Raw genomic sequence first — 22,675 nt, 5'->3', positions numbered from 1 at the left:
AGCAGTGTCAGCAGCATGCAGTCAGTGTTCCCAAGCACAAGGTATCACAATTTCCCCCTCCCTCCAGCAAAAGGTAAAGAAGGAGCAGGAGAGGAAGAAGTCAACGACGGCGAGGCTCACTTGAGACGTGATAAGCTTCAGCCATTAGCGCTGATCCTCTGACAAGCCTTGCAAATTCACACTGGGAAAATGGAAGATTGCTGCAGCCCAGTGTGGATGGATGGATGGATGGATGGATGGATGGATGGATGGATGGATGGATGGATGGATGGATGGATGGATGGATGGATGGGGGGCACAAAAAGCCAAGTGCACCCGTGAGACCTTTCAAAGGTGACATTTTGATCACTTCATCGTCACAATATGCATCACATTACTAGCCGCTCTTTAGCCTTGTGGAAATGATTTAGCTTGAAAATGGCCGCCATTGAACATCACTACTTAACCTTGTAGATTTACATTGGGCGACCTTATGCAAGCAGATCATCGTGGTGACACGGCGTGAATCCTTTTGTTGTGCCACATTCACATGTGGCTTTTTCTCAGCAGAGAGCGTGATAGCGTCAATGCTTGGAGACAACCCCCAAGGCGCTTTGTCCTGATGGATTACTGCATGGATGTGCGTGCTCGCATGTACTCGGCAGCCCGATGTCTGAAAATGATGGAAAATCAGAATTTAAGGCAAGCAATTCTTGACAAAATGATCGCACCTAAGCAATATAGAGAGGGGGGGGGGGGCGGGGGAAATCCAGAGTGCTACAAAAGTACCAAAAGCACAATCAGCGATTGTAAGACGCCCTTTAAAAATGACATTAAACATCTCAGGGCATACACATAGAACATTTATTGCTGTGTGGTCAGGCTTGAACCTTTCTTGCCATATTCGTTGACATTGGTCTCAGAAAAGACAGGAGGATAAGCTAAAACAGCCCTTGGTTGTTCCGCGTTTAACCCTCAGGCATCGGCATCTTCGTCATCAGTTTACAAACAGAAGCATCAGGAAAATGCAGTCGTCTCACCTGATGTCATGTAACAAACACATGCACGCATGAGGGCTTGGAGGCAAGTCTTGGAGGGGTGGGGGGCTTGCACCACCTCAATATTATAGATTTAAAAAAAATAAATAAATAAAATCTCGTATGATACTAGCAACTAAAGAATTTAGCATCTCATTTCAGGCTTGAAGTGATTCAGCATGTGGCGGCCCGGCCGGGCCCAAAAAGTCATTTTGCATGAAAAGACGCTTGTGCTCAGTGTTACGCTGCATTGCTACAACAGCAGATGGGTAGATTTTCCTTCATCTGAAAAAGCGTCAGAATTGCAAAACAAGATGTCCATGGGCGTTCTGCTTGAGTGAATATGGCTGCTCTCATCTGCTAGGACTCATCACACGCAACTAAAAAGGACGACGTGCCGTTTACTTAAGAGAAATGACGGAAGGAACGATTTCAAGCAATTTTTAATTGTTTTTTTTTGTATTTTTTTTTGCACACTTTTAAAAAAAATGTTAGAAAACCGGAAGCCACTGGCGGACAAACTTGACGTGACGCATCGGAATGGACTTCCAAACAGGAGCCCGCAATTTGCATGTGCCTAAATTCTCTTTCTCTACAAAAATAGTGCCAATAAAAAACACATGGTCATCACCCAACACTGACATCTGGACACACATTTGTATATACGTAAAAATTTCCATTAGATGCATTTCCGTCATGCAAGTCAAGGTTCTTTGCAACCTTTCGTCATTGCATCTCAAAGTCGCCCGCCGTGAGAGGAAGTACGGTCGTGTGCTTTAAATCTCACCGGCTCAAAGGTTCACCTTACGCCTCCCATCCATCCATCCGCCCGCCATCCTCTTTTTGCCGCTATTTCATTCAATCTCTCGGATACCTGAGGCAGCGCTCTCGGCCGAGCGTGAACTCTCCTCCACCTCGCACTTTCCTGTGATGTCAGCAGAGAGGCGAGTGGCACCCGTTGTTTCCGTCTGCCGGAACAGATGGAAATCAGATCCGCTTCCTCCCCTCCCCTCCCCTCCTCTGCCAAACAAATGACCCAACGTTCCCGTCCCTAAAGTGGACCTTTGCGTATTCCGTGACCCGGCCGAGGCCCTCCCTGAACATCTATCTGGCTGGTAGAACAAGCTACCTGCAACCTTTGACTCCTTTTTAGCCCTTAGGCCCCAACTTTGCAGGCTACGAGTGCACTGCGGCAAAAGCCAGACCAGGTCCCTTGGTTGCACACTTGCACAAAATAGGTTGATCACAAATGTTTGGAGAGGGGAGGGGGCCGTGTGGGGAAGATGAGGCTTGGAAATACAGGCAAGCCTCTCTTTCATTGGTGGGAAGAGAGAGAGAGAGAGAGAGAAAGAGTGCAAGGGCCAACGAAGGAAGAAGAAAAAGTCGGTTTCATCTGTTTTTGCGAAAGGGCCCTACTGTTGTTTGGCTTGAGCTTTTCCCGCGGAACCCTGGCGACGCGTCTCCCATTTCGTCCCCGTCTCCTCTCCTCACCCCCGACCAAGGGTTGGCCAAGAAACCCTGAGAGTCCATAAGCTCCAGACCTAGAATCTCCCTGCGGGTCTCTCTCCCTCGGGACGACAAAAGCATCCCGCCCCCTCGGTCTAGGCTGCCGGTGCTATTGCACTTTTTCACGGCTGCTCCGGGATAAGCCACGGAAGCGGGCGACAGCAGCGAGGTCAGCGACAAACTGCTCAGCGTCTCCGACAAGTGTTCGCTGTTTCCCGCTTGACTGGAGCCGCAACCGCCCACGGAGGAGCCGATAACGATGCCCAGGTCCTCGTCCGAAGGGTCGATGGAGTCGTCCCGTGTGAAACCCGGGCTGGTGCTACCTCGCCCGCTGCTTTGGCTCCGCTGTTGGCCGACGGTGGCCTGGAGGGTGAGAGCCGCCGACGGGCTGGGCCTCAGTCTCAGGCTTTGGACCGGGGAAGAAGCGCCGGTGCCGTCTCGACGGAGCGGGCACTCGTGCGGCGAAGGAGCTGCTGGCGAGTCGGTGTTTTGCGGTGGCGAGACGCTGAAGCTCAGGCCTTCTTCCAGGGTGGTCTGGAGGCTGCCTTCAGAGCTGCCGGTCGCTAGCGATGAATCGCTATGGGATGGATACTGCAAGAGTCGCCAAACAAATGACAGAGTGAGTTTTTTTCCGTTCTGCAACAGTAAGCCGGGCCGGGCCGGGCCGGGCCCCTCCTTCCCACCTGACTACACAGGATCTTGCTACGGCCTCCAGGGGAACGGAACGCCGCCCAAGAAGCCGGGGAGGTCAATCTAAGGCCTCTGGACAACCTCAGGCTCCTGCTGCGGGGAGGTGCCGGGATGGCTGCTCCTGTCGAGTGGAAGAAGTCAGCAGGCGAGGGGAGCAGCGGAGAGACGCTGCGAGCTTCTTCTTTTCCCTCCGTCTTTCTTTCCTTGCTGCTGACGCCGGAAAGGTCACCTTGAGAAGGAAATGATGTCCATTTCGATGCAATCTACATCTGAGCTGTTTGCTTCATGCTTTTATTCTGTATTTATGGTTCCTTTTTAGCGACCTTGACGAAATCATTTTGTTATGTACCTGGGTTACTCTACTAATGTGTAAAGACCACATTTCCACTAGCTGCCTTTTTATGCATATTGACTCACTCGGGCTGAAGTAATTGGTCTCCATCTCGACTTTGCAGAGCGTCCTGGGGAAATGGCCTAGACCTTGGACCTGGCTCTGGACAACCGTCTGGTGGCCCTTCTGACCTCCTCCTCCTGTCGCCTCTTCAGAGCTGGATGATCCGCTGCCGCGCTTTCCCTGGGAGGGAGCAGACGACCTGGAGCTGAGGAGAGTCTTTTCCGATACGTTCATTCGTTCATTTTTAAAAATGTGTTTCAAATTAGCCCGAGGGTGCATTATCCACAAAATGATTATTAAAGTTCAGGGGGGGGAAAAAAAATCAGAGCTGAAAACTAAGCTGCTAGATTGAGGATTTTTAATTACGCTTTTAGTCTTGCACGCTTTTCATATCAGCTCCTCTCAAATAGGACGACGATTATTAAAACATGACTTAGTTCTTACAATAAATGTCAGGTGTTAACTTTGCGAGTTGCACTGCGGATTGAATTCTGCTTTGTTTACAGCCATTTTATGCACAAGAAAAATGGCTCATGCTAGAAGCCAATGCTACTCCACGAGACGCAGCTGTTATGCTTTTACTTTCCATTTCGATCCCTTTTTCCAAAGGTATATTCATTTTTGTCCAGGTTGAAAACGCTATTGTCAATCAAATACTGCAATGAACCGATTGACGCCATTTCCAGGGGGCCAAACCAAAGCCAGTGCTGACACTGGGAAAACCAACAAAAAAGTGTCTTTTCCCTCACTTGTGCACTTTCTTTCATGAGCTGTGAGGTGAGAGAGCTGATTGCAGAGCTTATCTCGCTATCCGGGAACAAGTAGTATTGCCCAATTAAGGAGTAGAAAGGATGGATGATAAGGCATGGAGATATAAATGGGATGGCACATAAGAGAACTCCAAAACGAGGAACAGGGTGCAGCAAGAGAGACGGCAACGGGTCGGAGAGATTTATTCGCTGTTAAGATGGTGGGCAGCTGTTTAAGGCGTATGTACCTACTGGCTAAGCCATTGCAAACATGCTGGGCTTGGCTGAGATTCCCCCTCCCTCTCCTGTTCCACGCTGGCCTGCACCCAAAGACTTTGCCACATTTGTGTCAACACTTCATTACACAACACTAAATCTTGTCTTTTTCTATGTGCACGTTGGCTGTTATCATTCACAAGTTGATGTGCCTCAAGAGCATCCACAGTTTGGGGGGGGGGGGGGGTACTTCAACTTAATCATTGAATTACATGTATTGCACACAAAAATATGTTGTTACCTAAAAACTATTTTGTAAATAATAATGAGTAAAGTAAAATACAACTGAACTGTACTTGGGGTGTGTTTCTTGTGTTAACCACTGGAGGGAGCCGCCACACACAATGATTGGCTCTTGTACCTCACTTTGAGAATCATTGCCCAAGGCCAACAACTTCTCCAAAGCTAATCACTCAAATGTCAAGTATGTCGGAGGGACGCACACGTGTGCCCGTACGTGTCCGTGCATATATCAAATAAGGTTCCACTCGTTTTGCGTGTACCAGAGTAAAGTGTCAAGTGGAAAGACTCGCGTTGCTTAGCGCGACTACGCCCTCAAGGCCGAGATCGTTCTCCGAGCGAGACAAATAAAGACACATATTCTAGGAGGCAAGGTTTACAGTTCACAAGAGAGCAGAGCACAGCACAGCCATTAAAAGCCTTCTAATGGTCATCTGTTATTGCCTTCCGGAATGAATACAGAAAGCAACCAGTAGGCTCCTGTGTGATATTAGCGCTTAGCCTCGTGGGGAAGTAGGACAGATGCGGCAAATACAAATGAATGCTTGGAGGAATGACACCAATATCATGTTTTCAATGTACCTAAAGGCCACGTTTGCTGTTTTGACCCTTGTCCACGTTAAATATGCAAAGTGCAATTAAACGCAAGTATTTACGGAAGCTCATAAGCGGCCATGAAATAGCCAGCCTCTATTACAAGAGATTTGTAGCTTCCGTAATGATACAGAAGATACAAGATGAGCGCCGGATCTTTGCTTTGCATTATTTATACGTCATTAAAGAAGGATGGCAGTGTTTTCCAGGCTTGATCTCACCTCACTTATCTCACCACCAACCTTGGTGTCTCGCACAAGCAGCTGGTAGGCGGCGTGCTCGTCCAGGCTGAGGTCATCGGGGAGGGCGGGAGAAGACGACTTGTCGGAGAGTTGCTCTGATTTCAGCGAAGCCTGCTCGATCTCCGCCATCCTGATCTGGAGTGAAGAAGTCATCTCAGTTATCGGTGTCCCACACAGGGAGGGAGGGAGGTAGGGAGAAGTTCACCATTGCGCAATTAACCTCAACTGCTTTCGACTCCACTTTGAGTATTAAAATGTATTTGCAACACGCGCATTAGTTACAGCAGCAGCAGCAGCAGCGAGCGAGCGAGCGAGCTTGGATGCGCCTCAGCAGCTGTTGACAATTTTCTTTTCTTAGCAGAACTCAATCGAAAATCTTATTACTCTACTACAGCTGTCCCGACACAAGACGTTTCCCACCGCTGCAAGTCACACATCATCAATTAAGGTTAAGCAATAGCATTCATTTTTGTCAAAACAATGCTACTTCCGATAACAACGCAGTCTTTTATATATATATATATATATATATATATATATATATATATATATATATATATATATATATATATATACGTATATACTATATATATATCTACATATATATCTATATCTATATATATATATATTGTATATACCGTAGCATTTGTTCAGCTTAATAAACCTTTTACAAGCAGCTTTCGAAACGAATGGGGCTTGTCACAAGGCTCTTCCATAAACACCAGAAGATTGTTGTCGCTTGTGTGGACACTCGTAAGCAATGAATGACAGAAAACACCTTTGCTGCACCATTCAACAGCTCCCGGCAGACTGAAATGGAGTCAGCCTCACCCTGGGGATGATCCCATGTCGTCTTTACGATGGAAATTGTGCCCCAATGCAGCTTTGTTGTGTCCCAAACACAGAAACAAAAAGGTGCACATAACTCGACGACGGACGCTGTCTGAGGATCACCCACCCACCTTCTCACACACAGACACACCGACAAAGGTTAATACAGCAGAAATAGATGGACCAAAAGGAAGCAGAAATATGGAGACAGATTGATGGCTTGACAGCATCTGCAGACAGGTAGAAAACAGCACTGACACGTGACGTGACGTGACGTGAGGAGGTGGTGAAGGCCAGTTATTGCTTCTTCTGAGCTGGCCCGCTGCACTTTGTCACAGTGATGGACAACACTGGCACAGGACAACATGTCGGGAAGTTTATCTGCCATATGCAACCCGCTGTCGACAAAATAACCCCACAAGTAGTAGGAGAGAGTTGCACGCATGCATGTTAGGGGAGCTTACATGCTGTGGGGCCTCATTCATCGACATCTGCTTGTGTGGAAACCGCAAAATGCATTCAATAATTCACATGGACATGCTTCTTAAGCCTGCAAACACTTTCCATTCACCTATCAGATCAATGAAGCCCAAAGATTGTAACACACTATGCTCAAATGATATGTGTGTGTGTGTGTGTGTGGCCATTTTCACCAATTGACCACAAATAAAATCTCAAATATCATGTTTGTGTAAGGCGTACATTAGGGGAGCGTGAGCCTCACCTGCATCACAAAGCGTGAAAAATAATGATGAAATGAGCTTTTATTTCTTGGGTCTGTTTTCTATTCTCTTTTGTTTTGTTTCCAATCTTGTCAATGATATCATTAGGAAATGTACCTGTTTACTTTGCATAGTTACTCTTCCAGTAGCTGTGCCTCAAATCAGATTGCGCAATCCCTCACCAAATGGTTTCAGATGCCTTGGGCTCTAATTCTATGTAGTCAGGCTAACATGTCATATTTGGCTGTTACATATTTAGTTTTGCCCATTTCATAAAAGCGTAACTCAAAAGTACAAGTTGAGGCAAATAGTAATCTGCCTCACAAAGGCAAAAATATAGGCAATTGCTAGCAGGGGTTCCGGGATTTACAAGAGCCACCAAAATGCCTCATAAAACTGCTTCATGTCTTCGACTTGATTAGCGAGGGGTTGCGTGGTGAATAAAGCAGCAGTAAGCCGTCTATGCATTTAAAAAATTCACTCCACATGAAAGCGAAACCAGATATCGTCAAAAATATCATAAAGACCGGCTTCAAACGTGCCAGAAAAGATTTGCACGTGCGTTTGTTAAGGTCGCATGAGGGCGGTACCTCTTGTGGGTGGCCCCTGCAGTCTTTACAGATGGGTAGAGGGGACGAGTAATGGTGGAAGACAGAACCAGAGAGATTGTCGATCATCAGCATCTCCCCTTCTAATGTATCCTTGATCAGAAGAGATACGCTGTCCAACCACTGGCTCTCCTGGAACACACACACACGCGCACAAATACACACACACATGCGTACACACACGGGGATACACACACACGCACGCACGCACACACACGGGACGCGGGCCAGCAGACCAAAATTGCACGCAGGCACAAAGGTGTGCACATGCCGACATGCGAGGACAAAGGACACGCAGGGAAATGCAAAGACAGCTGTCAGGGTCCAGGAAAAATGCCTTTATGCATGTCAAGAAACAAAGTTACTGGTATGAAGCATCCATTTTTTTTTTTAAATGCACACGTCATCCACAACAAATGCCTGATCCGGATCATTTGACCCCTTTGGATCAAAGGAATTCCACAGCAGGAGAGGAGCACTTCAAACCCTCATTAGCCAGTTAACATCTTTTTCTTCTCCAAGTTGGGAGCTTCGGAGAACGTTGCAATTACATCTGATATATCGCCTCATTTAGTTTCTGTAATACCTTCACGCGACAGATTCAACCAAATGTTCGGGCCCTGGGCATTTGGTAAAAAGCATTTCAAACTTAGTCAGTCTGCTTTTCCTTCTAGTTCAACCAGTTGTTATTATTATGAAAAAATGACTTGTATTTAAAAATGTTACGCTGGTATTATATGGACTTTATTCTCCTCACGTTCTGCCCCGATAACTTTATTTTTCTGACTGCCTCCTACTACTAATTATGCAATCCCAGCAACATTAATAAATGAAATTATGCGCCGCCTTTTGCCCCTCTTGCACATCCTCTCACCCACATGGCGCTTTTCGACATTTGCGAGAGAGTCCAGTCGGTTGTGTGGAGGTGGCTAGATGGAAAGATAATGTTTGATTGACTGAGGTGGCCTAGTATGTGCTGCCCTCTATTAATAACTCCATTACTGGACAACAATAGAGCCCGTCTGCTGGGAGTTGAGACAGACCGAGAGAGAAAGAGAGACATAGAAAGACAGAGGGAGCGAGAGAGGGTGAGAGAGAGAGATGAAATTAATTACAAGCTCTATCTGACTGTCACTGGTTGAGCTATTATCTCTCCTCTCCTATTCCCTTTACTTTTTCTCACTGACCATGTGTGTGTGTGTGCGTGCGTGTGTAAAAGTGTCCTTTACCTGCTATCTATCAATAGTGTTGCATTGCAGCCAAAAGTTTACTGGGGGAGAAGATTGCCTGGCAAAGTCAGCAATCTGATCAAATCAATCAACTTGATCTTATAAAGCAGCTAGATTGACAGGATTACAGGTTTGTTATCTCACAAATACATTTTGCTTAAGTCTATAAAAAATAATCGATTGGCATCTGCAAATGTTTGACTAATTAATAAGTTGATGGATTCTGCTACAAACGCCAAATAGTTTATAAGTATAGGTTGCTCAGCATGCTTGAAGTTCTACTGTAGCTTCTCTAATCTCATCTCCCATCATGGAGTCCAAATGAATGGAAGCAGATTCTCAGCCACTTTGCATTTGTTTTTCATGATTTGGTGAATTTTGCAGCCAGCCAGCCAGTCAGCCAGCCAGCCAGCGCTGTTCAACGTGCCCACTTGTTCATTTGAGTCTTGCTTGACTAAACACACAGCCAGTCATATACAAACACACACTAAACCCTGGGACTGAATAAATTACAGATCCCTTAGTGCAAATCACTTGAGAGAGAGCGCTAGCGCCTTCTCCCCGCTCGGCAATATGTTCCTCTATCAGCCAACGCCGAGCTAAAAATGGCTCCATGTGTGTGTGTGTGTGTGTGTGGCTGAGAAGCGAAGGTGAAAGGCAGCCGATGAGTCATCTTAACGCGTGTTGGTATCATTAGCGGCTGACGAAATGAATGAAATGCGCCAGACTACGCGGAGAAAATGAGACGGGGGCATGCAAGCCAAGTGATTGTAACCGCTGCACATTCCAGCATCTTCTCACGGTAATGCCGAAAGCTTATTTCGAGCTTCCCTAAGCGACTAATTGTGATGCACGTCTGACCGGCGTGACCTTTGACAACCCAGTCGGTCTCCAATGAGCCCTCGGAAGATGATGCCGGACCGAGCTATATTCGGTCGGCCACGTGTAAATGTCGAAATGTGTCTATGAATCAAGATCCCCAGCCCGCAGATGTCTACGACGAGCCCTGAAAGCTTCAATAAAATTACATTTTAAGATACAAGATAAAAACTGGAATTGTAAAAAGAGAGGACAACCACAAAGCATGGCTGTCAATTTGATGAAAAAAGGCAAGGAGTTTTGTTTTGGGGGCAGCATCAATCAAATCATCATAATTCATCATTTTGTTTTCTCCCTATTGAGGAGGTAGGTACTCTGAGAATACACAAGCAGCGGTGCCGTCATTTTATTCGGGTTGTAAATATTATTGCTTTTTTTGTCTATCACATCAGGACTTTTGAAAAAAAACGAGTCATAAGAACTTTTATGGTTGTTGTACTGGTAGATAAAATGATCAGGTCTCTTTGCAGATTGTAATCAGTCATGTCACGTGAAAATGATCTCACTGTAACCTTTGAAAGGACGACTGACCCAAAACCCGACTTTTAAATACTAATTGGAGCAACTGAAAGATTCTGATTAATTGTTGGTTTTGTTTTGCCTGGTGACATTGTGAAAGGCAAACACACACACACACACACACACACACTCGTGCACACCGAGAAGGACACTCACTTCATGCGCTGGTGAGTACAAGGGCCGGTTGGAGTCAGAGGCGTTGTACGGCATGGCGTGCGCGCCGGGCGCCGTCCGCATCCTCCCTCCCGCTCCTCCTTCGGTACCGGGGGCCGATCCGGCGCCGGCGCCGACTCCTCCTTTCTCCACCCCTCCGCCCCCGCAACCGGGGGCGCCCATGCAACAGAGGGTGCCCTGGGCCAGCTCCAGCTCAATTTCTGCATCCATCTCCGCCTCCTCTTGGGCCTCCTTGTTGGAGTCGTCCAGGTGCTTCATCAGCACGGCCACCACCACATTGATGAGCACGAACTGGGCGGTGAGCACGAAGGAGACAAAGTACATGGGCGAGATAAACTGAAGGCTGGGATTGCAGGCGTAGTCCACGTCAGTGCCGTGATCTGGTGGGCACTCCCGCAATGTGTCCTGGAGACAGAGGATGGAGGGATGGATGGATGGATGGAGATCAGTGGACATCAACAAGCTTCATTTATTTACTTTATGGTCAATGTTGATGCTCATGCTAGTTAGCATGTTGCAGTGGAGCTGGAGATCAGTGGACATCAACAAGCTACATTTGTTTACTTTCTTGTCAATGTTGATGCTCATGCTAGTTAGCATGTCGCATTGGAGATGGAGATCAGTAGACGTCAACAAGCTACATTGGTTTACTTTCTTGTCAATGTTGATGCTAATGCTAGTTAGCATGTTGCAGTGGAGGCAAGTCACTCTGAAACTATTTAACATAATTCCTTCTCCTCCCCCGTGTCGCCTAGGTGGGAGCGAGGATAGCTGGAGGAGGTACGCGTGCATTCAAGGGTAATTAGTGTTTGGTGTGCGTACGCAGTGAGCCGCAGTCACTTCCCTACACATCAGAGCGGAAATTTGTGTAGCCGTTTGCTGAGCCAGCACATTTCTCCTCCATCGGAAGTCACGGTTAAGACAACGGATAGTTTGTCTTTTGTCCCTCTCGGGGGCGTCTTGGCCGTTTGCTTGGGTGAACATTTTGAGTTGAATCCTTTCAGACGTTATTTTGGAAGTGCGCCAGTCCATCCGCTATTGAGGAAGTGAGCGTGCAGAAAACGGAACGCACCTTCATGATGCCATTCCAGTTGTCGCCCGTAGAGACTTGGAACAAAGTCAGGAAGGCCATGCCAAAGTTCTCAAAGGTAGCGTGACGGCTCATGCCCTCGCACGGGTAGTCTTGATTGCAAACTGAGGATGAGAAGAGCAGAGGAAAATACACATCATTTTGAGAGCTGCGGCACGACATTGCAAAAAAAAAAAGGAAAATCAGCTGCTAAGCTACCTCGACGTCCTTTTTTGGATTAATAGCAACACAACCTGTTGCCTGGTTTGTCCTTGAGCTTGAATCCCCAAAATAGACTCAAGCATGACCTCAAGAAAAAGACACGTTTCTCCAGCACTGCAGCAATTTAACAAGATGGAGAGTATCTTCGCTAGCGACGTGGCATTTAAGGACATTACTTGTTTCAGAGTGCCCGAGAGTGGCTTGATTCCCTGTTGGCTAACTGCGAGAGAACTAATGAAAAGAGTTTAAGGATAGATAGATAGATAGACGAAAAGATGTTGCTTCAATGAGCACCAGCTGGATTTGGTTTAACGCTTACATGAAAAACACTGGCGCCATTTTTGATCTGCAGCAATTTTTACTGTAAGTGTTGAAAACTCAAGTGGTCAGTATTTTTCATTTTGATGAAAAGGTCACTCACCAAGTTCTCCGAAAAGCTCTACTCCTAAGGCGGCGTAGATGAAAAACAGTAGCATGAAGAGCAGACCCAGGTTACCCACCTGAACACACAAACGGGAAAAAAAAAGCTTTACAAAAGTACTCTTTCAAATGATACTTTTTGCTTGCTATGTAATGTTTCATTTGAATAGTGAAGTCTGATGTCATCAGGCCATAGGTCACCTGTTGAACCCTTTTTTCTTGACCTCAAACACACACTTGAGAGAAAGTGAGAGTTTCCCTGGGGAAGTGTTTAATTAGCCTGAGTTTTAATTACCTCGCTGTGCTCCCTTGGGACAGAGCAAAGGGCTCAGTGTTAATGAGAGCGGGTCAATAAAAAAACAAAGACGAGGAAGTCGGAACCTTCACGACTCACGCTACCCTCTGAAAACAAATGCTCTTTTTTTTGGTAGGCTTTGTATTACTTTTGGATGGTCAGCAGGAATGATGAGTGTGTGTGTGTGTGTGTGTGTGTGTGTGTGTGTGTGTGTGTGTGTACCTGAGGCAGGGCTTGGACCACCGTATCCAACAGGGCTCGCATTCCTGTGGCCATTTTCAGCAGCTTCAGGACTGTGCCAACGTGCGGGAGGAAAATACATGAAATGAGGACAGTCAGCTACAAAGTGTGTGAGATCAAGTAAACATAGTACGCACCTCGTGCTATTCTCAGCACTCTCATGATCCTGATGATAGTGGGGTTGATGGGCAGCGCGGCGCTTATCTCAATCTCCTCCAAAATGATGCCCATCACGGACAGAAGCACAATGGCAAGGTCCAGCTGGTTCCACCTGATACATGTACAATATATGTTTAGCGCTAGATGGGCCTTACATATTTCTATTATATTATTATTTCTATTATATTATTTATGCTAATATTTCTTATAGGTGGCGTCTAAGCACTACTTTTCAGCCTGTGGTAATTGAACACCAAGTCACTTCTTGGCCCGCTCGGTGTGGATTTTTGCTGTCGTCTTTGTGTTCCAGTTAATTTGTTACTTTGTATCCTTTGCTAGAGGATCAATAGCTGCTCTATCGATGATACATTTAGTAAACTCCCGTTGGTCCGTGTTACTTTATAGTGAGCTGCGGTCTGGCCAATTTACAAAATTGCACTTTGACAAACAACAATAGTTCTAAAAAGCTCCAGTGTAAATTGTCAATCTAAACCTACTGGCTTTTATTGTTTCCTTTTGTGTTGAAAAATAGGACTTGCTGGATATCATCGTATAAAATGCTCCTCGCTCAATTCCCGCTTGATCTTATCGTGGTAAATGAAACGCTCTCTTTTACTGCTTTAGCGCCTTTGGATTGGGAAACAGCAGCAGTTTCTTTTTTTTGTTTTATTTGTTTTTTCTCAGATGCAGGAACATAATGTCCGATTGGGACTCAATGAGCTTTTAACTCAACCAAGGATGAGAGAAATGAGTGGAAGTCTCACATTTTGTGAGTCCTTGACTGCTTTTAATGTGACCTGACAGCCACTGGAGCCAGAAAAAAAACAAAAAAACAAAAACAAAATGACACGATGCACCATGACCACTCGTGTCTGTTGGTGACACGTAAAAAAACCACATTTGACGCATTATGTGACACATTCTCTCGCTATTCGCCCAACCTTGCAAGACTGCTGCCAGGAAGTACAATGGTCCGATAAATCGAAGCAAAAGTGCTGAAATGATCGGGACATTTGTGCACATTGGGCCCAACCGAGTAACACGATGGCATTTCACCCCCCCTCTTGTTAGGTACAAATAATTGAACTGATGAGACAAATTTCTTTGCACTTTTGAAAATATAATAATTCTTCATTTTCAGGCTACACATTGAAAAGATAAATGGTGTTCTCAGCCCAAAGTTTGTGATGATTATTCAAAGGAATGATTTACAGCCTAGCACGTGGGCACAATAAAGCGTGGCACAATCATGAAGAAATTCCCACCGCACCTGTCTTTGAAGAAGCGGCGGAAGCCGAAGGCGATGAGCTTGAGGATGGATTCCAGCACAAAAGTGGAGGTGAAGAAATAATTGCAGTACTTCAGAGCCAGATCTAGAGACTGGGAAAAAGACAATCAAGAGCTAGGTGTGAGCGTCAAGTGTGCATCTGTGCGCAGCCAGGCTGGGGGAGAGTCAGCCGCATCAAGCGCCAGGAAACACCAAAAAAACAGAATTGTTTGGAGGGGAAACGGCGGGCCAGAGGCATGATCATCTATTCGGAAAAATGCAAACATCCCATTGGAGTACAAAGATAGCATAGTTATGCAGCCTGAAACTAAAATGTCATCCCAAATGAATTATTATTATCATTATTATCGCTCTCTCTCTAACCTTATTTTAATGGCTAGTTGGCACATAAGGGGTTAAAATATTTTTTTTCCCCGGGTCACCTTGGTTGATTGGCTAGCAAAAAAGGTCTCATTAGAAATGACTGAACAGGTATTGTGTCGCTCGTCACGTCCCTCAGCGGTGCAATCAAGACCATTGTATCGGCTGCAGATTTCTGGAGACATTTGTTTTTAAATAAGGGTGCAAAATGTCCTCCCCTTAAGAACAAGCTTGTAAAATTGCACCCAAAAAAAGCAAAATGAAGGCGTCAGAGGTGGCCCAATGTCTGTCTTACGCGAGGTTGATTGTAGTGCTCAAGGGACATGGTGATGACGTTGATGCAGATGATGAAGGTGATGATGAGGTCCAGGTAGTGGTTTGTGCACAGCGTGTGGATCATCAGCCGCACGTTGCTGTAGCTGGCGTAGTAGGGAAGCTTTTGGGCTTCTGTTGGCCGAACACAAGATAGCCCAGTCATTAAAATGATCAAATAAAGATGATGGATATCCATTTTGAGCGCCATCATATATTGTGCTTGGAATTTACACCCGCTTGACACTTTCAAAACAGCTAAGTGTCCCGTCATGCTTAATTTAGTGTGGGCTAAAAAGGTTTTTTTTGGGCACTCCACCCAAGATCTCATTGATTTATTTGCTGGTTTTTTTGCTTTGTCGTGCTGACGAAGCTAGGGCACCAAAAACATGCTCGCCTCACCAAAATATAAACGATTCCTAAATAACCTTCAGCCGACTATATATTAAATAAGGTCCGTCCTGCCCCTGTTGTGGCCCGCCTGGTCTTACTTCTCCTCTTTTTTTCCATACGCCGCTGCCGTTTCTCCTCACGCCTCTTGGCCTCCTCCACTTCCTGGTGCTGGCGGCACTTGTGAAAGTTCTCCACCACAACGCCGACAAACATGTTGAGGACGAAGAAGCTGACGATGAGGAGGAAGGAGATGAAATAGAGCAGCATCCAGGGGTTGTTGTTGGTCACCGGCTTCGCGTTAGGTTTGTCAAAGTGTGTTTGGGAGGGGGGGGAAGAAAAGAGTCATTTGATGATTTCAAAGTGACATTGGCTTTTGGATGACTTGACAGTTGGAAAGTGTTTACCTGCTGGTCCACAGCGACGGCATCCAGACCGTGATACATGATGTTGACCCAACCGTCCTTAGAGGCCAGCACAAACAAGGACATCAGGGCCTGGGGGGGGGGTGGGAAACAAAAAAAACACACAATGTGAAGTCTGAAATCTAAACAATGTTCCTCATAGGATAAACAAAAAGAGCACCAACCTGCCCCAAATTGTCAAAGTTGTACTTATGGTGAACCCACTTGTAGTTGGCTTGTAGACAATCGGATTTGTTGGTGATGTTTTTCACATCAGGCCCCAAGCAGTAGAAAAACTTGCCTTTAAACAGCTGTTGGAAAAGTGGATCACAAACAAATGAGTCTGGGAATGCTCAGAGAAATAATGAGCTGATCTCCAGCTAAGAATGTTTTGCCGTTTCTTTAAATGACGACGAGGCAAATGAATTCTGTGATAACAAGATAATCAAGTATCAGCCCTGCAACGCAAGCGCCGATTAGCAGGGTTAAACACGGCGTGACTCAAATAGATTATGAAATATAGTACATGCAAAGCCGTGCCACATTGTTTACTCCTGCCATGTCCTACCTGGACCCCGAGAATACCAAAGATGATGAAGAAAGCGCAGCAGATGAGGACAATGTTGCCGATGGGTTTGAGAGAGGTGATGAGGGTCTCCACCACCAGCTTCAGACCTGGAGCTCTGCTGATCACCCTGCAGAGTGTCAAAAGAAACTCACAAATGAGAAAAGGACCAATAAGAATCATAAAATAATGAAATCATATATTCAGCCACGCCTTGCTTTGACCGCACCTGAGAGGACGTAGCGTCCTGAGCAGACGGAGCACTCGAAGCACACCCAGGATCTTGGCCCCGCCCGCCATTGACACCACAATGTCAATTAAAGACACAAAAACCAGGAAGCCGTCCAGAATATTCCAGCTGCTCCGCAAATATGCCTGCTCCCCCATGTACAGGCCCATGGAAACCACCTGGAGAGAAAAATAAGCAAGGTGAAACTGATTTACAGACTCGGAATATCTGCAGACGGCAATCAATTGCTTGGCCGCTGCACCCGCAAATAAAGATGGGAGGGGGCGGGGGGGCGACCCAGTGAAATATCGAGCAACATGCTGACCACTTCATCAAGCCTGCTGTGTTGTGCCTTTTACTTGGCTGCATCTTGTACACTAACACTAAGCTCAGCAGTGGAATCCTGCAGAGAGATGAATGCTACACACACGCACACACTCGCCAACACGTGTTATTTGGACGCACAAGGCTCAGACAGACAGAGACACAGAGGGATACGTGTACCGCTCGGCCGGGGGGCTGACAAGTCTGCGGCTGCTTGACGGCGCGTGATTGGTTAATAATTGATTGCCGGAATGCATAATGGATGGCCCACTTGTGCCAAAGGATCGCAGAGAAAACAGAGACTAGCAGTTGGAGGTGGAAGGAGAAGAAAAAAATAAAACAACAAAAGGGACTTATGAGGAAGGATTAACTGTGTGCGCGCGCGTGTGTGTGTGTGTGATGGTGGCTCATGGGCTGCATTTTAAAGCTCCAGTAAAAAGTTACCTTGAGTGTCATCTCGCCCACAAAGATGGCAGTAAAGATGTAGTTGGATATAGTGAGGAACACCCTTTCCTGAATTGGAAGAGACAACAAGAGAGGGTGACTCTAACAAATATGACAAGAGGGACTAGTAAAGCCTTCCTTATTGTTCCTTTTATCTCATAAAAGTTCATTTGGCTTGAATTATTGCCAGTCGGAAGCAATAACTACAATGGCACCCATCAGGCTGTTCTCGGTTCATTTTTGCAGGATTGTTTTCCCCCCAAAATGTTTTATTTTGATCAGCAAAACAACTTTTTTATTCTTTTTTTTTTTTTTTTACTTTTTCAAACAAAAATAGTTTGACCACGTGGTTGCTGGTAATAATTCCCGACAGAAGCTGGACTTGTAAATAGTCTTGAGTCATGCAATTGCTTTACCAAGCTGCCCTGGAGGATCTTGGGTCTCTCGAGAGCCACCGTGATGCAATTGGAAAAGATGAAGGCCAGCACCACGTAATCAAACAACTTATGGGCGATGATGGACTGGCAGATCTGACGGAACCTAAACCCGGATAAATGAAAGAAAAAAAAAAAAAAATAGATGACAACAGGAAATGCAATTATTGTTTGACTAACGATTCCAATCCCTCCCTTGGACAAATTACGACGAGCCCCGCCCAAAGCCGGCCAGCTTGCTGTTGCGATGCACAACATCAAAAGCCATACAATATACATTTCCAAATTTGGCACGTGGCAGCGTTTGTGCCGCCCAAAAGCAATTAAATATCCTCACAGCAGAGCGGATTGGAATGGGTGGAAAGAAAATGGACAAAATGAAAAGAAGAATCACTTTTACAAGGCATGCGGCAACATTTCAATGCATTTGTTATTAAAGATGAAGCAGGAGATTAAAGACAGCCTCCCCGTGACTGTGTCTCCAAATGCCAATCGATACTCTAATGGAGTCTTGGTCGTCTCTTTCGATAAGATGGAGGGAGGGAGGGGCGAGGGGCACTATTTGTCTTCGTAGCTGTGAAATTTCCTCAAAGCAACCCGCAGAAATGACATCACAACGGCGGACTCACTTGTTCTGCGGCGAGAAGAGAAACACGGACCAGTCCTGTCTGGTCTCGCACCAGTCCGGCTTGTGCGCCTCCAACATTTTTTGGATGCGGAAACACAAGCTCTGCAACAGAAACAGCCATCGGCCCTCATCCGTCACACCTTTTTGGTGAGCATAAAAATACCCCGAGCTAGCTCCACATCCCCGAGGCTTCAATTATTTACACTATTGAAAGACGTATAGAAACAGCTTGGAAGCAACATCTGCGTAAATGCTCCTTTCTAATTAAGCGTCTTGCTTATTTACAATGGAAACAATCGAGGCTCTCTCTCTCTCGCAGGGCTGGAAAGATTAGAAGTGGCGACTTTACACAAAGTGCTTATGAGAGCGGGAGATGTGTAAACGCTTGTACTAAAACAACAGACGATAATGGCAGGCTTATGGTTGCTCGTAATTCTTTCGACTCCATCTGTGGAATGAGATGCTTTTATATGTCAAGATTGAAGAAGCGACCGTGTCGACTTGTATATATCTACTTACATAGTCCAGCTCGTCATCCATGTCTTCCTGGCCCTTGTTTCGTGTGTTCACCTGCGGAAAGACTTCTGAAATCAGTCTTTGGTGGTTTGTCCTACACGTCTGCTCGGTTTGGTGTTTGGGAGGAGGGTGAAGAAGCTGTGCCAGAGGAGTCTTGCCATTACAGTCTTGGTACACTCCTCCCATGACGCCGGGACTCTCAAAGCCACCGCCGCTACCGATGAGCGTCCCTCCGGGGAAGCTCTTCCTCTGGAGGGCCGCGGGGGAGACGGGGCGGTGCGCCAACGGGGGAGGATGCGGGACGCCCGGGACCTGGAGCAACTGGGGAAGCTCCAGAGACAGAGCCCGGCGGTCCCTCCTGGGTACAAAATGTCCCTGGAGGATAGGATGGCGAAGATGAAGCGTGTGAGACGCAACGGCGGGAGGCGAGAGAAGGCTTTCCTCCTCATCCGGGTGGACGCTGTGGAGGTGGCGGAGCGGGGAAGAGGAGGCACGGGGTCCTCGGATCCGGAGACTCCCCCCGACCACCCCTCCCAGACCTCCTAAGCCGTAGCCGTAAAAAGGCCTGGCCGAGGTGGAGGTGAAGGCCGGACTCGCCGACGGAGACGATGAGGAGCAGGGGCGGCAACCCATCAGGCTGTTCCAACTGGAGCGACGAGTCCAAGGGCCCTGATGCTGGCGGGCCAGCGGGCGACCCCAGTTGTGGTAACCGCGGCCCGGATACTGAGAACCACAGATATGTTGGAGAGACTTTGGATTTAGTTAGCTCCTTCACCGCCAACACGGTTAAAATGGATCTTTGACGTCTATGGCCATCAATGGTAGTGAATGCGTTAATCAATAACACAAACTAGTCCGATAATTGGATCGTGGGATCGTGCGACGGCTAAAAGGTTGTACCCAACCCCCCCCCCCGTTGGATGAAGTAATTAACAGCTCCTCAACACTTTCCATGTAGTGCATTTTAATCAACTAAATGCCCTTTTTACTTGATCAAATAGTTGCTTTTGCAAATTAAAAAGGCACGATAAAACCGATGATTTGCTGCCGAGGAAAGTCTCGCATCGATTGAGGAAAACCCAGACGATCGGCAAAAATATGTCGTCGGCAAATATTTAGCGCAATATCAAAACCCAAATGAATTCAAGGCCTTTCGTCGACGTACCGCAGCCCTCTGCTCCAGATTGGCCCTGCCGAGAGAAATGACACTGTTCTTCCTCGACCCGAGTGCAAAACTCAACCTCTCTCCAGGAAATAGGCTAGTAGCCAGCGGGCTCAAGTCCAAGTGTCCGTTAGGTGTCAGCGTGCAGATCTTTGGGTCTGCGTGGAAAAAAACAGGCAGAGTCCAAAGGCCATTGTAGTATATGAATAAACCCAAGAGCCAGACACCACGTGACGACATAGATCAGACATTTTTCTTCACTTTTTGACCTATCTGATTGAAAGTCCATTTCATTTTCTCAAGTGACATAACGGCCAGTTAAGCGAGACACGGGACGCTTTAATCCGAGTTGAATCACCTCCAAAGAGCCAGCGATGAGCTCGTAATGGTGATACCCTGCCAGCAGGTTGTCCAAGCTTTAAATAGTAAACACTTTAATGTGCTGCTAGATGCTCATTTATTGAGTGTGATGCTTTGGTTTTTGCCAAGAGGGAGAAACGAGAAGAGTCGTGAAGAGAAATGTCAATTGCGCTCCGTAGGCAAGAAAAAGATGCTAAGCTACGGTGACAAAATGGCGTTTATGAATTTTTGTTGGAGAAATCCATACCAAGAACAATTCTCGAAATCAACAAGAACCGCTGATACCTGAGAGATGCAGAGAGTCCTGCTGCTCCTCAAAATTACAGGAAGACCTGTCATCATCTGAGTAAGAGCGGTTTGCATCTCCCTGTGGAAACACACAAGCAGAATGAAACCAACATGGAATCGCTCGTAAATGATCAAGCGTCATTTGCTGACCTAGTTTTGCCAATAAAGCCGGAATGGGCAATACATGGGCGCACTGTCTTGTTTCTCACCTCAGCCTGAAAGCCTTCCACCAAGATGGCCACCAATAAATTGAAGAGAACATAGTTTCCGAACGTCATCAGCGCTACAAAGTAGAGGGCGGCGCAGGGTGAGGTGGAAGCCATGCCGTTGTACAACACCATATTCCAGTCCTCCTGAGTCAGAATCTACAAGCCAGTGCACATATTGTAAATAGGACATTTTTGCACAACGGAATCGGTGTTAAACGCGTGTACCTGAAAGACTGTGACGATGGCCCAGAGGAGGGAATCAAAGTTTTTCCTGTCAGGCACAGTGTCTCCCGCATCTGTCTTCAAACTGAACTTGCAACCAAAGATGTGCATCCCCAGGATACTGCAACACGAGAAACATTTGAGAAAGCTAAATAGCTAAATGACAGGAGCCCCGGTTAGCTTAGCTTGCAAGCTACCTGGTGGCTAGCCAAGCTTTTTCAGGAGACTCATTTCGGATACGTACTTCAAATTTGGCAGCCATGTTGACACTCTTCTTTGGTGTGTGTCAAATTTATTAGACATTTATTTTCCACTTCACAAGGACTTTAAGCACGATGCATTATTGCTTCTTAAAAGGCCAGATTCTTTAGTTTACAAAATGGTTCTCTTGGGTACCGTTCAAGTAAAAAAGAGCATCATTCTGAATTCTGGCGGGAAGGCTGTAAACAAGCTCAATAAAATCAAATGTTTTGGGAAACATCCTGACATAGATTTGCAGGTTAAGTACACGAGCATTTCTCTCTGCAGCATCTTTTGAGTGGCTCTTGTGTTTTGCTTTAAGTGCCAAAATGTCTTTCACATTTTATAGCAGTTTAGTTCTTTACAGTCGGCAGACAGTCGAATTAGCATAAACATAATCCTAACTTTTAGAGTCTAAGGAAAGCAAGCGGGAGCCAAAGAAAGAATTGCTGAGACATTTGGAAATTAGGATTTGGCACTTTAATAATTGACCTAATCCTACTGTTTTGAAGCCTTTGGGCTTAATGTCTGCTTGGACTGCTCAATGACCACGCAGGACTTTAATCTTCTATTCCCTCGGATGATGTTTTATATCACCATTGCAATTTATGGCTGCTCTCGAGCAAAGCCCATCTCACTATATGAAGAATCATGAACAACAAAGCGTAGACAAATATTAGTCGCGGCACTCTTGATACCTGAAGATGAAGATGAAGAGCATGAGCAGCATACAGAAGGTTGCCACGTTATCCATGGTCTTCATCAGAACCACCAACTGACGCCTCAGGGCGGGCATGAACCTGACCAGCTTGATGACGCGCAGGAGCCTGAAGGTCCTCAGCACCGACAAGCCGCCGTCCGCCTGACCGATAATCTCGCACACGCTGCAAAGTCCATTGGATCGGACATTAGAAGGCGGAACGATAAAAAAAAGAAAAGCAGGTAGAGACCTGATGATGACAATGATGCCGTCAAAGATGTTGTACGGGTTCCTCAAGTACGCAAAAAAGCCAAAAGCCGTCAACTTGAGGATCATCTCCAGGGTGAACATGCTGGTGAAAACAATGTTGCAGATCTCCAGCACATTGGTCAGCTCCTCCGGCTGGGTAAAAAAAACAACAACAAACCACTGAAGAGAGCAGCGGTGGGGTGACATGGATCGCAAACTTCTTCTGACGCCACCGCGGACTTCCAGTTTTTGAGTCAGCACACTAAAGAGGCGACAA

General features: G+C 46.4%; 1 protein-coding gene across 3 annotated transcripts in view; it reads right to left on the bottom strand.

Moving 5' to 3' along the window:
- Positions 1 to 821: 821 nt before the first annotated feature.
- Positions 822 to 22,675, bottom strand: part of LOC119125370 (voltage-dependent T-type calcium channel subunit alpha-1I-like) — a 67,261-nt gene continuing 45,407 nt past the window's right edge. For 2 of the 3 annotated variants that reach the window (XM_037255787.1, XM_037255789.1), the window contains 27 exons: positions 22,400 to 22,551; positions 22,148 to 22,333; positions 21,213 to 21,330; positions 20,988 to 21,143; positions 20,776 to 20,857; positions 20,134 to 20,288; positions 18,972 to 19,691; positions 18,454 to 18,554; positions 17,807 to 17,930; positions 17,391 to 17,459; positions 16,623 to 16,801; positions 16,397 to 16,523; positions 16,014 to 16,139; positions 15,832 to 15,921; positions 15,526 to 15,718; positions 15,018 to 15,169; positions 14,345 to 14,454; positions 13,053 to 13,186; positions 12,898 to 12,968; positions 12,382 to 12,460; positions 11,742 to 11,863; positions 10,652 to 11,074; positions 7,851 to 8,000; positions 5,708 to 5,842; positions 3,630 to 3,786; positions 3,206 to 3,441; positions 822 to 3,113 (listed from right to left, as the gene is read on the bottom strand). In XM_037255787.1, coding sequence (XP_037111682.1) covers positions 2,406 to 3,113; positions 3,206 to 3,441; positions 3,630 to 3,786; positions 5,708 to 5,842; positions 7,851 to 8,000; positions 10,652 to 11,074; positions 11,742 to 11,863; positions 12,382 to 12,460; positions 12,898 to 12,968; positions 13,053 to 13,186; positions 14,345 to 14,454; positions 15,018 to 15,169; positions 15,526 to 15,718; positions 15,832 to 15,921; positions 16,014 to 16,139; positions 16,397 to 16,523; positions 16,623 to 16,801; positions 17,391 to 17,459; positions 17,807 to 17,930; positions 18,454 to 18,554; positions 18,972 to 19,691; positions 20,134 to 20,288; positions 20,776 to 20,857; positions 20,988 to 21,143; positions 21,213 to 21,330; positions 22,148 to 22,333; positions 22,400 to 22,551 — 5,055 coding nt within the window. In that variant the 3' untranslated portion in view covers positions 822 to 2,405. The remainder of the gene's footprint in view (positions 3,114 to 3,205; positions 3,442 to 3,629; positions 3,787 to 5,707; positions 5,843 to 7,850; positions 8,001 to 10,651; positions 11,075 to 11,741; positions 11,864 to 12,381; positions 12,461 to 12,897; positions 12,969 to 13,052; positions 13,187 to 14,344; positions 14,455 to 15,017; positions 15,170 to 15,525; positions 15,719 to 15,831; positions 15,922 to 16,013; positions 16,140 to 16,396; positions 16,524 to 16,622; positions 16,802 to 17,390; positions 17,460 to 17,806; positions 17,931 to 18,453; positions 18,555 to 18,971; positions 19,692 to 20,133; positions 20,289 to 20,775; positions 20,858 to 20,987; positions 21,144 to 21,212; positions 21,331 to 22,147; positions 22,334 to 22,399; positions 22,552 to 22,675) is intronic. The other variant, XM_037255790.1, reaches the window with a different exon arrangement.

The sequence above is a fragment of the Syngnathus acus genome, chromosome 8 (genome assembly GCF_901709675.1).
Source record: "Syngnathus acus chromosome 8, fSynAcu1.2, whole genome shotgun sequence".
NCBI lineage: Eukaryota > Metazoa > Chordata > Actinopteri > Syngnathiformes > Syngnathidae > Syngnathus > Syngnathus acus.
The sequence above is the reverse complement of the archived record's forward strand: the minus strand, read 5'-3'. Positions and strand labels throughout refer to the sequence as shown.